Source organism: Taudactylus pleione, unplaced genomic scaffold (assembly GCF_031769625.1).
Source record: "Taudactylus pleione unplaced genomic scaffold, aTauple2 ptg000080l, whole genome shotgun sequence".
NCBI classification, from domain to species: domain Eukaryota; kingdom Metazoa; phylum Chordata; class Amphibia; order Anura; family Myobatrachidae; genus Taudactylus; species Taudactylus pleione.
Window position 1 is genome coordinate 10,220,748 of NW_028284482.1, and position 16,131 is coordinate 10,236,878.

Here is a 16,131-nt window from a genome sequence, read left to right on the forward strand (position 1 = left end):
CATTACTTTAAATAGCAAAGCAGTGACTTTTTTTAATCTCATACCTTATAATTGAAGTTTAGGATTCTACCTCAGATGCAATGTTGATCTGGCTGCCCCCACCCGGAAGGGGCAGCCAGAAAGTCGGCAACCCTGAGATAGCATCGCAGTGACCGACATATCATACAGGAAGCATGGCAGCGACTGACATATCATACAGAGAGCATCGCGGTGACTGCCATATCATACAGCAAGCATCGCAGTCACCGACATATCATTCAGAGAGCATGGCAGCGACTGACGTATCATACAGAGAGCATCAAAGTGATTGACATATAATAAAGAGAGCATCCATATCATACAAAGAGCATCCCAGTGACTGACATATCATACAGAGAGCCTTGCACTGACCAACATATCATACAGACAGCATCGCAGTGACCAACATATCATACAGAGAGCATCTCAGTGACCGACATATCATAGAGAGCATCACAGTGACCGACATGTAATACAGAGAGCATCCATATCATACAGAGAGCATGGCAGCGACTTACATATCATACAGAGAGCATCGCAGTGACCGACATATCATACAGAGAGCATGGCAGTGAGTGACATATAATACAGAGAGCATGGCAGCGATTTACATATCATACAGAGAGCATCGCAGTGACCAACATATCATACAGAGAGCATCACAGTGACCAACATATCATACAGAGAGCATGGCAGTGACTGACATATCATATAGAGAGCATGGCAGTGACTGACACATTGTACAGAAAGCATCGCAGTGACTGACATATAATACAGAGAGCATCCATATCATACAGAGAGTATCACAGTGACCAACATATAATATATAGAGCATCGCAGTGATCAACATATAATACAGAGAGCATCGCAGTGACTGACATCATACAGAGAGCATGTCAGTGACTGACATATAATACAGAGAGCATCCATTTCATACAGAGAGCATGGCAGTGACTTGCGTATCATACAGAGAGCATCGCTGTGACTGACATATCTTACAGAGAGCATGGCAGCGACTGACATATCATACAGAGAGCATCGCAGCATCTGACATATCATACAGAGAGCATCGCAGTGACTGACAAATCGTACGGAGAGCATCACATTACAGTGAGTGACTGACATATACAGAGAGTATCGCAATGACAGAATTAACATAACATACAGAAAGCATCGCAGTGACTAACATATCGTACAGAGAGCATCGTAGTGACTGACATATCGTACAGAGAGCATCGCATCGGAGTAAGCAACTAATATATCATACAGAGAGCATCCCAGTGACTGACTTATCATACAGAGAGCCTCGCAGTGACCAACATATCATACAGAGAGCATCGCAGTGACCAACATATCATACAGAGAGCATTGCAGTGACTGCCATATCATACAGAGAGCATCGCAGTGACCGTCCGACATATCATACAGAGAGCATGGCAGCAACTGACATATCGTATGGAGAGCATCACGTTACAGTAGTAACTGACATATCATACAGAGAGCATCACAGTGACTGACATATCATACAGAGAGCATCGCAGCGACTAACATATCGCACAGAGGAGCTCATTCAGACCCGCTCGCTAAGTGCATTCGCTCGCACCCAGCGTATGCAAATCCTGTGCACGCCCAGCAAGGCAGGCGATCACACGGCAAGGCATTAGCATGCCCACTATGTCTTGGCGTGTGATCACCTAGTGTATTCAGACGTCCACCAGGCATTCATAAGACGCCCCCTTGCGCACGTCATCTCCTGGAAGTGTTTGAAACCATTGATACATCGAGCACCATCGGATGCGATCACATCGCTTGAGGTTGGCTATACCCTGCCGCAAGCATTGCGATCACTTCAGTGTGAAATACAACCAGGTGACGTGTACTATGACGCTGCCTGTTAATTATGCACACCTCTGAAATGGCGTTAAGACGATTAGACACACCTGCATTCACACCTCCACACCCCCGTTTCTAGTGGCCTGCCCTTGTTAACACCCACAAACGGCTTGACCTGTCACTCATTCAGCTGGGCTGTCTATGCTTGGCGAGCGAATGCTTCCCGATCTTTCGCAGTGGTTCGCGCACGCGCATTGCGATGCATACGCATGCGCACAATGCAAACCATCGGCAGCTACGAGTGAAAGCTTCAAAGCGAGTGGGTCTGAATCAGCTCCAGAGAGCATCGTAGTGACTGACCTATCATACAGAGAGCATTGCAGTAACCGACATATCATACAGGGAGCATGGCAGTGACCGGCATATCATACAGAGAGCATCGCAGTGACTGACATATCATTCAGGGAGCATCGCAGTGACTGACATACTGTATCATAAAGAGAGCATTGCAGTGACTGTACAGTTCTGAAATATAATGGAGGACCTATAAACTGTTACATACAGTTTTGGGGTATAATGAGCGATAAAATACCTGGGCTGCACTATATAGTACAAGAGACAAAGGTTGGACACAATGCTGCTCTATAAGGGCCCTTTACAGTACAAGAGTAAAGAGGCTCAATTTGGCCCCTACATGATACATGAGGACACAGTGCCCAATACAGTATTGACAAGCATATCTTTCTCTCTCCCTCTCTATCAACTCATAGTCAAGGCCCGTACACACTGGATGATAAAAGTGAACGATAATGATATCGTTCAACGATAGATTGTTTATATCGATCAGTGTGTATGCACTGAACGATCGACGATGTGCGCTTCCACGGGTCGTTAACGATATACCCGGTCTGCTATACATGCAGCCAAATCTGGGGATATCGTTAACGATGCCATGCTGACAAATAGAGTATGGTCCAGGTACCCACTCGTTTGACGTGGCCCAAGTCGGCAAGTGTGTATACACTTACCGATGTCGGCAACCCCTGTTGGGCCCGCTGCGTCCAATATCGCTCATCACACACATCGTCTAGTGTGTATGAGCCTTTAGAAGGTGGTTGGATGTGCTGTCTGGCGGGTGAGAGGGCGGGGCATCAGATGACCGGAGCTTTGGTTCAACTCATGGGACACAGATGTGGATGGACCAGGAGGCGGAACTTAGTGCGGCCGGGGGCAAAGCTTTGGACTACATGGAGGTGGAGCTTCAGGCAGCCCCTGGTGGGGGAAGTGTGGGGGGGTGATTAAGGGGTTTCTGATTTCCAGCTGGGAAGTGAATGAGCTGGGCATTGGAATGCTGTTGGAAGTGACAGGAAAAAAGGTTTTTTTCCGGTCTGCACTGCACTGACTGGATCCTGTGGCCTATTTTAATGGGCTCCACCTGCCCCAATTTTAATCTGGCCCTGGGAGGGGACATCCACTGTCTTCATAGTCTCACCCCCAGAGGGAAAAGTCTGGCCCCCAGGTCTGATTTAGGATTAATTGTATTCTCCTCAACACACTTCCACTAGGCTGGTGCTCAGTACTATGCCCTATCACTTGCAGACTCCAGGGTGGGTGGATATAAAGCTCACCAACTGCAGGGATAGGGTAATACCAAGGCAGAAACCATATGTGGGACTTGGAAGACCCATAACACATGCTCTTGGGAGTGGGGGGGGGGGGGTAATTTCTTTGACATTCCCTGGCTCCCATTTTTTTTATGTGTAGGTGCTATTAGTTATTCTTTATTATTTGTAAATGTTTAGTATAGAGATGCTTACACTTAAGATGCATTACTCATGTATATAATCATTGTTGTTTTATTACTATATTATTATAATTGTTTCATGTATCGGAGAGCTAAACAGAATAAATTACAAAAACATTGCTGTGGCATTTTGTTGACATACACTTCACTTACCAAGGTCAATTGCTTTGTCATACAGAAAATCTAAAAGAGATCCAAAACAATCTATAGTTGCCTGTACAAGGAGTGTGTCTTTCTGCATTCAAAATAAAACACAGTAGAGAGATCACCTCAAGTAACATCACATAGCTATATAATCTAAAATATTACTTTATAATTCCTGAACTATTCAATCAACACACATCATCATGTATATGTCAACTTTTCAAGCATGATTTTACTGTTTTATGTTGACTGTATTTCTGTGTCACTTATAATATTGCATTTAATGGAGTAAGCAGACTTGTTGAATTTAGTATATATATTCGATACTGCTCAAAAATATTTTAGACCACATTAGGTGGTAAAACAGAATGTGACTTAAAAAAAAACTTGAAACAATTCATTATGAAATTACTTTCCAACTAAGGTCCATATTCAATTAGAGGCAAAAAGCCGCCATCGGCAAAACTTTTTGTCGATGCACAGTTTTCGCCTGTTTCAATTCCAGGACGTTTTCGCCTAAGTGGAAACTCCATAGGCAAAAACAGGCGAAAAAATGTCTCCACCAAAAGGCAGGAGAAAAGTGCAAAATCCATATTTTGGGTACAAATGTTGGGATTTGGGGCCTGAATCAGAGCCGGACGCTCTGACCAGAGCACTCGCTCTGAATCAGTGCCCCCCTCCCTAAAAATGGAGCGGCCTCTTGGACGAGACCATCGCGACCATCGGGCTTACGACGAGACCCTGCGGTAGGGTCTCGCTGCCGCAAGCCCTGGAGTGATTTTGGCTCTAGTGATGTCAGTGGGGCCGGACCCAGACGGTAGGCGTTCCATGGGAATGCCTCCATCTGGCAGCCACGCCCACGGCACGCCCACCAAAGGGGGCGTGCTGTCACTCACCATCGACAGCACGCCCCCTTTGGTGCGAGACCCCGAGCAACGTATTTCTCGTCGCTCGCCGGGTCTCGCGCATGCGCACGACGGAGCTTCCTCCGTCGTGCGCATGCGCATTCGCCCAACATCGACCCGCTTGCGAGCGACCTTCGCTCGCGAGCGGGTCTGAATGACCCCTTTGGTTAGGAACCCTTTGGACAACCCCCCTAATGACTAATTAGGCAAAAAAATTAAAATTATCTTAATTCACCCCAAAAAAGACTTGTCATATTTGGGGCAAAATGTAAAAAGTGTTGGAAAATGGGTCTAAAGTACTGGGACAGGTATTTGGGGAGCTGTATGGATGGGCCAGGTGTTTTTAGGATTGCAGGAGGCAGCAGCAGGTGTATTTTTTTATATCTGTACTTTATAGACACCAAAATATACTAATACCCATTTTACTGTAACCCCAATTTAACTACAGCAATTATTTTTCCCCCAAAAAAATGTTTTCCATAATTTTTCTACACTTATGCAAATATGCATATAACAGCCCTTTGACTCAATTTAAGTACCCTAATTATTTTTATTAGGGTTATTAATGCACTTCTATTTTGATTCCTCAGGTGAGTTAGGCTTTATTGGGGGTACAGACTGATTCCCCCCCCAAAAAAAACTGACCTTTTTGCCAGTTTCGCTATTCGCTGCATTCGTCAATGTGCGTTTTCGTCTGTTTTACAATTGAACAGGGCGAAAAGCAGGTGTCCGCATTGAGTAAGCAGGCGAATACTTTGCCTCAAAATACGCGGATGAGGTGAAAACATTGTGCTTTTCACCGATCTCAGCTTTTCACGGCTAATTGAATCCAGCCCTAAGACACGCATCAGAAAATGAAATGAAAAGTCTTCATCATTTGTAAGAAGTTAACTGAGGAAACAAGAGTAAGTTTAAGTATTAAGCAATGTCACATGTCAAATGTTTAAAAACACTCGAGTGGTTTTATGAATAACTTCGGGGCCTATGTATAAAGCTGTTTTTTACATACAATTATGCAGAAACTACAGTGTACTAATGGCACAATGAAGAATAAATCTCCAGCAAAGTGCTAATTTGCACTTCAGATTGCAGTCCCCATAATTATGAATGGGGACGACGAACTGACCCCTATGCACTAAGGGCCTGATTCAGGTTGGAACGCAACTGCATTCGCACGCAGACAGCCGATGCTTGCATTCTGCGCATGTGTATAATACACGCACTGCGCCTTATACGTATGCGCAGAATGCAAACATTGGCTGGCTGTGTGCGAACGCAGCTTTGCGCTCCAACCTGAATGCGTGCGTGAACCAGGTGCTGCGATTGGCAATGCGATCGCAGGCAGTACACAGACCCATCACTCAGTGATTGACAGGAAGTGCCATTTGTGGGTGATGATGGGGGGTTGTCGTGCAAACGTAGGCATGTCAGTGCATTCTAACGCCGTTGCAAGGGCGTGCATAAATTATTCACAGTGAACCCATACGCAGCCTGAGTACTCACTGCATGCAGGAAGTTTAGCAATTCATGCGGCAGGGTCAGGTCAACCACTATTCTGCGTTTTGGTCCGATAGTTTTCGATTGTACTGATGTTTTCGCAATCTTGCATATTATTATGGATGTGAGTGAATGTAAGGGGGCGTCTTTATGAAGTACTGGGCGTCTTCATATTATGGTGCAGTGGCAGTGCATATTTTTGCAGCGGCCGGGTGCTTGCGATTGCAGACTTGCAATCCGTGCTGAATCAGGCCCTAAACTCCAAAAAGCAAAGCTTTTCAGAGTTTAGCCCTGGTAGTTTACACCATCTTCAGAACAAACAACTTTAACCACTTGCCTGACATGGTCGTATCAGATATGACCATACCAGGCTGGGCTTTCCCTGACATGGTCATATCTGATACGACCAGTCAGAAAATCCCTGTGGGCGTCTGCTGGAAAATCATTTTCTAGCAGCCGCCAATCACAGAGGGACCTCCTGTTCCCTCTGCACACTGTCCCTCCCCATGGGCCGATCACTGCTAGCAGTGATCGGAGAGCCCAGCGACGGCGCACCCACCTCCCCGGCGGCTACCGACAGGACAGGGCAGAGAAGGCAGCGTTGAAAGCGCTGTCCTTCTCTCCCTCCTCCGGCTAGCAGCAGCCGCCGGGCAGACAAGTAGCGCTAACAGCGCTGTCCTTCCCTCTCTCCACCCCCGCTAGCAGCAGCCTCTCCCCCATTTTTGCAAGCCCCACTCTCCATGAATAAACAGCAGAGCCCTGGCCATATAATACATATATATGCTCTGTGTTACCAAGCTGGATTGATGTTACTGTGTGGCCTGTCTTGACAAAGACCCTCCAGGGCCGAAACGTCGACTTTGATGATGTTTGAACAATAAAATTTTGGCTTTTTTCTTCTGATAGCGGTGAGTGCCCTCTTTTAGGTTTTTATACCCTTAATACTGGACTATGGCCCTCATTCAGAGCCGTACGCTCTGAGCAGAGCGCACGCTCTGAATGAGGGCCGGGCTCCATTTTCATGGAGCGTCCTCCTGGACGCTCGTATAGCTGTGGGTCACCACCCACAGGATATACGAGCGTGCATTGTGATGGTCGCGATGGTCGAGACCATCGCGGCCATCGAATTTGCGAGCCGGAGCCTGCGGTTGAGGTTTTCAACCGCAAGCTCCGGAGTGATTTTGGCTCTATCAGAGCCAAAATCACTCCCACTGACATCACTAGTGATGTCAGTGGGCCGGCTTTTGACGGGAGGCGTTCCCGTGGGAACGCCCCCGTCAGGGAGGCATGCCCCTGGCACGCCCACCAAAGGGGGCGTGCTGTCAATCAACATTGACAGCACGCCCCCTTTGATCGGACACAACGAGCGAAGGACTTTCCTTCGCTCGTCGCGTCTGGCGCATGCGCACGACGGAGCTCCCTCCGTCGTGCGCATGCTCAGTCCATAACATCGACCCACTTGCGAGCGGACAGCCGCTCGCGAGTGGGTCTGAATCAGGCCCTATATGTGTGTGTATATATATATATATATATATATATATGTGTGTGTATATATACAGTGTATATATATATATATATATATATATATATATATATACCGTATATGTAATGTATATACTTTGTGTGTGTAGCCCCCCAACCAATTTCAAACAATCGATTGGTTCAACCATCGATAGAAACAATCGGCCATCGATGGTACAGCTGTCAATGACCAGAACTACAGTATACCATAAAAATGTTTCTTTTTATGGTATATGGTGTTTCCAAAAAAAAAAATTGCATTGGAATACTTTTAAAAAGATGTTCTTGACCTAATTCAATCATATAAAAAAAACGACAATTTCACAGCGGTTTTGGGAAAAAAAATGTCAGGTAAGTGGTTAAAGGTGTGTACACACGCATCGTGTAAAACGTCCAAATTGTGACATCGTGTCCACTCTCAATCACGATGTTGATGCGCGTACCCATTGGTCATACATTGTATCTTCAGATCTTGCCTACAGCGTGCAAGATTTGTCAATCTCGTACATGATTTTGTGCAGATCGTTCGTGTGCTGGCACTGACGATCTATCGCACAATCTGTGACTTGACTGACCTATCCCTGGACAGGCCCAGTCTCTATTTTGTGCAGCATCATACCTTGGAAGGAGACAGACGAGATTAGAGCAGCTGCCACACCTGATTGCACGGTCCTTATATTTTGGTAAGTATAATGATAATGCTGCTGAGCACCAATGTATCCACTGACCACCAATGTGTTTTAGTGCAAACCCTGTCCACCAATGTCTATTATTAAATGCATGACCCACTCAGTGACCACCAATGTGTATAAATGCATGACCCACTATCCACAAATGTGTATTAAATGCATGACCCACCCACTGACCACCAATGTGTATAAATGCATGACCCACTGTCCACAAATGTGTATTAATGCATGACCCACCCACTGACCACCAATGTGTATAAATGCTTTACCCACTGTCCACCATTCTGTGCCCAGCCCTATTGTGTATATATAATATATATTTAACAAAAAAACAGTATAATTCATATTATGAACAGAATAAAATAATGAAATTATTCTAAAGAAAGCATTATTGAAAAATGCAAAAATTTTAAATTAACTTCAACATTAAAACACTGTAACATTAAAACAGCATAGCTTAAAACAACATTAAAAATACTATAACTATAAACAACATTCAAAACAACAACACATGGCAATATTAGAAAACTAAAAAAAAACTGTTTAAAATCACTAGAAATTGTTATGACAAATGTCCATTTAATTTTTTTTTTGTTTTCCCATAGAAATGTCTTTGGATAAAGAACGCAAATTTATAACTGGCTTCCTGGAGCTTTATGAAGCCAAAGAGTGTCTCTGGAGGGTCACTTGTCGTGACTATGCCAACAAGTCCAAAAAACTATTGGCATTGGAGGAGTTGGTCCAATATAGCAGTCAATACTACAACGACACAACAGTTAAATGGGTGAGGAGTAAGATACAGAATCTCAGGGCAGTTTTTGTGAAAGAGCGGAAGACGGTGGAAGAGTCTAAAAGATCTGGAGCCTCCACTGATGATGTGTACCACCACACCTTGTGGTATTACAATTTAATCTCCTTTCTACTTCAGGGTCCATAGGGGGTCCACAGGGTTGACCTTGGGGATATAGCTGGATCAGGATCCATGGGCACCACACAGTTAAGCTTTTAGCTCCCAGGATGCACTTGGGTCCTCCTCTATACCCCGCCCCCGAGCCACAGGCACCTCAGTGTAAGTTGGTGCCCGGCCGGAGTCGGTCACCGCGCAGGGGGGGCTGCAGGAGCAGCCCCCAGAAGCTTTTTTAGTTTAACATAGATTTTGTTTATTTAATCTTTCTTTTTACTACAGACGGCAGCGAAGGGCTGTCTATTCAGACGCCCACGCTGCCACTCTGATCCCCGACTGGCGCCGCGACGCCAGTACTGATCTGGGGATCGCGGCGGGAGGACAGAGTCCGTGCTAGCCGGACTCTGTCTACCTCCCAGGACTGCTGCCGGAGTCGCCGGGGATTCAGGTAAGCCGCGCGTCGCTGGCTAGCGGCGGTGCGCGGAATGCCTTAAAATGCAGTCCTTTAGCCTCCGGTCCTGGGGACAGACCGGAGGCTGCTGGCAGTGGCGGCGGGCCCCCCATAACCTGTGGGACCACTAGACCACCAGGGTTAACAGGCATGTGGGAAGCCAGCATCCATGGGGTTATGGCCAGCCAGGGGAGGAAGCCTTCCCTGTCAGCGGCTCCTCCCCTCAGCTCAGCGCGCCTTTCAGTACGCAGTCTGGCGTCGCTGAGCTGCAGACTCTACGGCCACTCCTCCTCTGGGGGCTATTTTCTATGTGGCAGCGCAGATCTCAGGGAGCACGCGGACCGGTCCCCCTGTGTACCTCTCCCCCGATTTAAGGACAGTGTACACAGCACTATAGCCCTCCCAGACACTGAATCTGGGTAGGTTGATTGTAGTGAAAAGGTGCAGTGAGTATATCTTCTCTGCATGGTATGTGACTTTTGCTAGTGCTGCCTGTCTGTGCTTATTTTCCGCTTACTGTCAGCTTATACCTGTCCCTTTCCTTCTCCTACAAGCCCTACAGGTGTGTGGGGGAGGGGCGTTTCTACTGACCTCACTTATATAGATCACGTATTTGTGAGGTCCGTCACATACAGTTCTGTGCTACACAGGGCCATATTGAAGGCTGTTGTTCAGCACACCGGTGAGTGCGTTTACTTCTGCCCTGTTGCCAGATATATTTTTTTGACTATATAATATATTCTGTCATGTCAGACGAGGAGGTTGAGCGCTCAGTGGCTCCGGTGTTGGCCTCCTGCGGACGCTGTTCTACAGGAGTGGATAGGGAGGATTTGTCCCAGGATGGCCTGTGTAATCGATGCCAGGTGGCTCCTGGCCCATCCAGACCTTCTCTGACGCAGGAACCACCGTGGACGATGTTTTCTCAAGTGCTGGTGTCTATTGCGGACCGTCTGTCGGTCCCGACTGCTCTCCCTACTAGGGCGTTACCCCAGCCGACCATCCCTCATTCCCCGGGTGTCCCGCAGTTATTGCGGATTCCTCCTGGGTCTCAGTCTGTGGGTCCCTATGCGGGGTTGCCTATGTATATACAGGCTTCCCCTGTGCCGCAGCAGCCTGTGGTACCTTTTCAGGCCCCTATGGCGACTCCTCCACCCTGGGTGGATGTGCTCTCCAACTCCGTGCAAAATTTGGCGACCGCTTCCTCGGCTTTTCAGTCAATGTTGCAGACTGACATGCCGATTTCAAAACGCCCACTCATGACACGGGCTGCTCAGGTATCGGACTCAGAGGGTTCCTCAGATGATGGGGAGGTCCCTGATGACACTGACTCGGACGCCTCGGTCCAGGAAATGGATACCAAGTCGTCAATTAATGTGCGAGCACTAGTTAGGGCGGTGCGAGCTATTCTTCTTATAGAGGATGAGGCACCGGTTCCTAAGTCGAAGTTTCCTAGTTTCAAAAAAACTAAGGTGGCTTCTGCGGTGTTTCCCCTGTCGGATCAGTTGACGGATCATATGGCGGTAGCTTGGCAGGCGTCCAGTAAGAGATTCCTTCCTCAGAAGCGGTTGGCTTCTAATTATCCCTTCCCTGAGGCACATTGTAAAAAATGGGAAACTCCACCGGCGGTGGATTCCCATGTCACCCGTTTAACTCGGGGCGCTACCTTACCATTACCGTCGATATACTCGCTGAAGGATCCCACGGACAGGAAAGTTGAGACTTGCTTAAAGTCTATTTGCTCCCTCTCCGGGGCGGTGGCCCGACCGTCCATGGCCATCTCCTGGGTGGCCAAGGTCATTGAGGGGTGGGCCAATGCATTGGAAGATACCTTCCCGGATGACGCTCCGGATGTCCAGCGGGCGTTGTTGGGACAAATGAGGGACGCTGCCTCTTACATTGGAGAAGCTTCTTTAGATGCTAGTCTGCTGACCTCGCGGGTATCGGCTGCAGCGGTGTCTGCCCGCCGATCCTTATGGTTGCGGTCCTGGAGAGCGGACTCTGATTCAAAGAAAGGTCTGGAGGCCTTACCTTTCAATGGGGAACTACTATTTGGTCCGGACTTGGACAAAATAGTGGAGACCCTGGCTAAATCCAAGTCGGCCTTCCTCCCTTTGGCGGCACTGCCTGCTAAGGTTCGGAGTTCGGCTTTTCGTTCCTTTCGGGTTCAGGGTAAGGCGAAAGGTCAGTCCTTCCCGAGACAGTCTGCGAGTAAGACTGCCTCTAAACCGAAAAAGCAAGCCTGGAGTGCTCGGCGCCCTTCTTCCAAGCAGGAAGATAAACCTGCGGCCTGATGGGACGGGCCTCCCTCTGGGGGACCTCAGAGTGGGAGGCCGACTTCTTCTATTTGCCCAGTGCTGGCACAATACCACCACGGATGCCTGGGTTCGAGAAGTGGTCTCCCAGGGGTACGCCCTGTCTTTTCAGCACAGACCACCCCACCAGTTTTTCTGCACGAGTCCTTCTCAGGACAAGACCAAGGCGCTACAGGTTCAGGAGGCTATAGAGTCCTTGCTGAAAGCAGGGGTCATTGTTCCCGTTCCTCAATCACAACGAGGGACGGGGTATTATTCGTCTCTGTTTCTGGTGCAGAAACCCAATGGTTCTCATCGCCCTATCCTCAACTTGAAGTCTCTGAACAAATTCCTCAGAGTTCCCAAGTTCAGGATGGAAACGTTACGTTCCATCATTCTGGTGATGGAACCGGGGGATTACATGGTGTCCCTGGACATCCAGGACGCCTACCTCCATGTTCCGATAGCATCTTCGCACCAGCGGTATCTGAGGTTCGCTATCCTTCAACACCACTATCAGTTCCGGGCGCTACCCTTTGGTCTCTCCACGGGACCGAGGGTGTTCACGAAGATTATGGCGGTCATGGCCGCACATCTTCGGAGCCAGAATGTACGGCTGCTGCCGTATCTGGACGACCTCCTGTTGCTGGAGAGCTCCCCGGAGGTACTGCTTCAACATCTCCACCTGACGATCGCTTGCCTGCAAGCACACGGGTGGTTGATAAATTGGAAAAAGTCCTCCCTGATTCCATCACAGCGGATGGTTCATTTGGGAGCCCTGCTGGATTCGCGTCAGCAAAGGATCTTCCTGACTCCGGAGAAGGTCGCCTCCCTACAGCTGCGGATACGCAGTTGCCTGAGCAGTTGCCGCCTGTCGGTCCATTCGGCTATGAGAGTTCTGGGGTCCATGATGTCGACATGGTGGAATTTGCCCAGTTCCATTCCCGGCCCCTGCAGGGGTTGATTCTATCGGAATGGAACGGGTAACCTCACCGGATCCGCTCTCAGGTGCTGGTGTTGTCTCCGGACGTTCGGAAATCTTTGGCTTGGTGGCTTCAGACAGCTCATCTCGTCGAGGGGCGCCCCTTTTGGATCCCGGACTGGGTCCTGCTCACGACGGATGCCAGTCTCCGGGGTTGGGGGGCAGTGACCGGCTCATTGTCTCTCCAGGGTCGTTGGTCTGCGGAAGAAGCACTTCTTCCCATCAACATCCTGGAACTGCGGGCAGTATACAGGGCCCTGCAGTCGTCCGGCCCCGCTCTTCACGGAAGGGCGGTACAGGTGCAGTCCGACAACGCCACCACGGTGGCGTATATCAACCACCAAGGCGGAACTCGCAGTCGGGCAGCGATGTCGGAGGTGTCTCGCATCCTGACGTTACCGGAGGGTCACATTCCAGCAATCTCGGCGGTCTTCATCCCCGGAGTCCTCAATTGGGAAGCGGACTTCCTCAGCCGTCACGACGTGCATCCTGGGGAATGGTCGCTTCACCCAGAGGTGTTTCAGCTACTCGTGGACAGATGGGGACTGCCGGAGCTGGACTTGATGGCCTCCCGTCACAATCACAAGTTGCCCGTTTACGGGTCAAGGACAAGAGACGCAGGCGCAAGTCTGGTGGACGCGCTGTCGGTGAAATGGTCTTTTCACCTGGCGTATCTGTTTCCTCCGATATCCCTACTTCCTCGGGTTCTGCGGAAATTCAAGCAGGACGGCGGCACGCTCGTGCTGGTGGCTCCGGCGTGGCCCAGATGGCCTTGGTACTCCGATCTCAGGAGCCTCTCCATCGACTTGCCGTACCTTCTTCCTCAGCATCGGGACCTGTTGTCTCAGGGGCCCTGCCTTTACCCGGATCTGGGTCGGCTGTCTTTGACGGCGTGGCTCTTGAGACAGCCGTCTTGAGGTCTCGGGGCTTCTCCAGTTCGGTTATTGGTACCATGCTCAGGGCCCGCAAGCCTGCTTCAGCACGGATTTATCACAGAGTGTGGCACACTTACTTTCAGTGGTGTGAGTCTAGACATTATGATCCTCAGGTGTTCCGAGTTTCTAGGATCTTGGAATTTCTTCAGTCAGGATTGGACCTCGGCTTACGCCTTGCATCTCTGAAGGTTCATGTGTCCGCCTTGTCCGTGTGGTTTCAACGGCGGATTGCAATACTGCCAGACGTTCACACCTTTTTCCAAGGTGTTCTCAGGATCCAGCCTCCCTTTGTGCCTCCTGTGGCTCCTTGGGACTTGGCAGTGGTGCTACGGGTCCTGCAGGGTCCTCCGTTTGAGCCTCTTGAGTCGGTGGAGTTCAAGTGGCTGACATTTAAGACTGTTTTTCTCCTGGCGATTGCTTCAGCCAGGAGGGTGTCTGAATTGGGGGTGCTTTCCTGTCGCCCTCCTTTCTTAATTTTTCACCGGGACAGAGCGGTGCTCCGCACTCGTCCTGAGTTTTTGCCCAAAGTGGTCTCGAAGTTCCACATTAATCAGGAACTTGTTGTGCCAGCTTTTCAGTCCCCTGATCATTCAGCTGGTGAGACTTCCTTAGATGTGGTCCGGGCGCTTAGAATTTATGTAGACCGGACGGTTTCGGTTAGGAAGTCTGATTCCTTGTTTATCCTCTTTGGTTTTCACAAGAGGGGTTGGCCTGCCAACAAACAAACGTTAGCCCGTTGGCTTCGTTCCGTTATTTGTGAGGCTTATGCACAGGAGGGTTTACCTGTGCCAGCCTCTGTTAAGGCTCATTCCACTCGTTCTGTGGGTCCCTCTTGGGCTGCTAGACGTGGCGCTTCTGCTGTTCAGCTGTGTAAGGCGGCCACTTGGTCTTCAATTCAAACGTTTTTGAGGTTCTATGCGTTTGACACCTTCGCCTCTCAGGATGCATCCTTTGGGCGCCGGGTGCTCCTTTCAGCACAGGAGCGTCCCCACCCTTAGTTGAACTGCTTTGGGACATCCCCAAGGTCAACCCTGTGGACCCCCTATGGACCCTGAAGTAGAAAACAAGAGATATGGTAAGAGCTTACCTTTGTTATCTCTGTTTCTACGAAGTCCATAGGGTCCACAGGGCGCCCGCCCTGACGCACCTGGCTTCAAATGGGCTGTGTGGCTGGTCACCGGTTTTCCGTCTCCTATTGCTGTGAGTATGGTTTCTTGTGTGTTCCAGTCTTCCTTCTCTCTGTTCCATATTCTCCTCCGGCCTAGGCTGCTTACTAACTGAGGTGCCTGTGGCTTGGGGGCGGGGTATAGAGGAGGACCCAAGTGCATCCTGGGAGCTAAAAGCTTAACTGTGTGGTGCCCATGGATCCTGATCCAGCTATATCCCCAAGGTCAACCCTGTGGACCCTATGGACTTCGTAGAAACAGAGATAACAAAGGTAAGTTCTTACCATATCTCTTGTTTTCTTCTGGAGCAAGAACATCAGCGAGGGTCAATTGTCCTGATGGCCAAGCGAGAGGGAGAAGAGGAGACAGCCGAAGTTGTCAGGGTAGCAGCCAAAGAAGGTTTGGTAAGTAGAGACACAGTGCATACACACCATGTTTTTTGGTTTTTTTTTACATTACTTTCTTTCCTTTTCCCAATTGACAACTTCATTTTTTTTTTATATTAGACAGTTCTCCCGAATGACAGCCACAGCCGCTGCATTTCCCTTAGAATTGCCGTGCAGAGCATTCATTGGCTGAGAGGTGAGCCTCCGCCTCTCTCAGCCAATGAACAGCTCCCACCATTGAAGTCAATGGTGAGAACCGCAAGGTTAATAAAGGCTCAACTCTCTCAGCCAATGAACGCTCAGCAAAGAGCCGGATTTAGATGGGGCCCTAGGCAAGATACCGGTTTAAGGGCCCCCTCTCTCAAACAATCTATAGCACTATACTTTCATTCCTAATTCATGCTGTTGTACAGCACCCTGGTGCGCCACGGCCTTGAAACGTTGGCTATGTATGTATAAATACACTTAATTTTTGCTAAGCTTTTCAGAATTTGGCCCCACTGATTGCCCCCTCTATAGCTCTCACAGCCAGTCCATATCATACTGACTCACTGCTCTCTCACAGCAATCACTCATTCACACTGACCTCCATCCCAACTCACTTG

At 49.0% G+C, this 16,131-nt stretch overlaps 1 protein-coding gene across 1 annotated transcript in view; it reads right to left on the reverse strand.

Annotated features, from left to right (window-relative positions):
* The window catches only part of MEI1 (meiotic double-stranded break formation protein 1), a 464,883-nt gene that overhangs the window by 42,198 nt on the left and 406,554 nt on the right, over window positions 1-16,131 (reverse strand). The window contains exon 27 of the mRNA XM_088468098.1: window positions 3,809-3,890. Within this exon, the coding sequence (XP_088324224.1) occupies window positions 3,809-3,890 (82 nt within the window). The remainder of the gene's footprint in view (window positions 1-3,808; window positions 3,891-16,131) is intronic.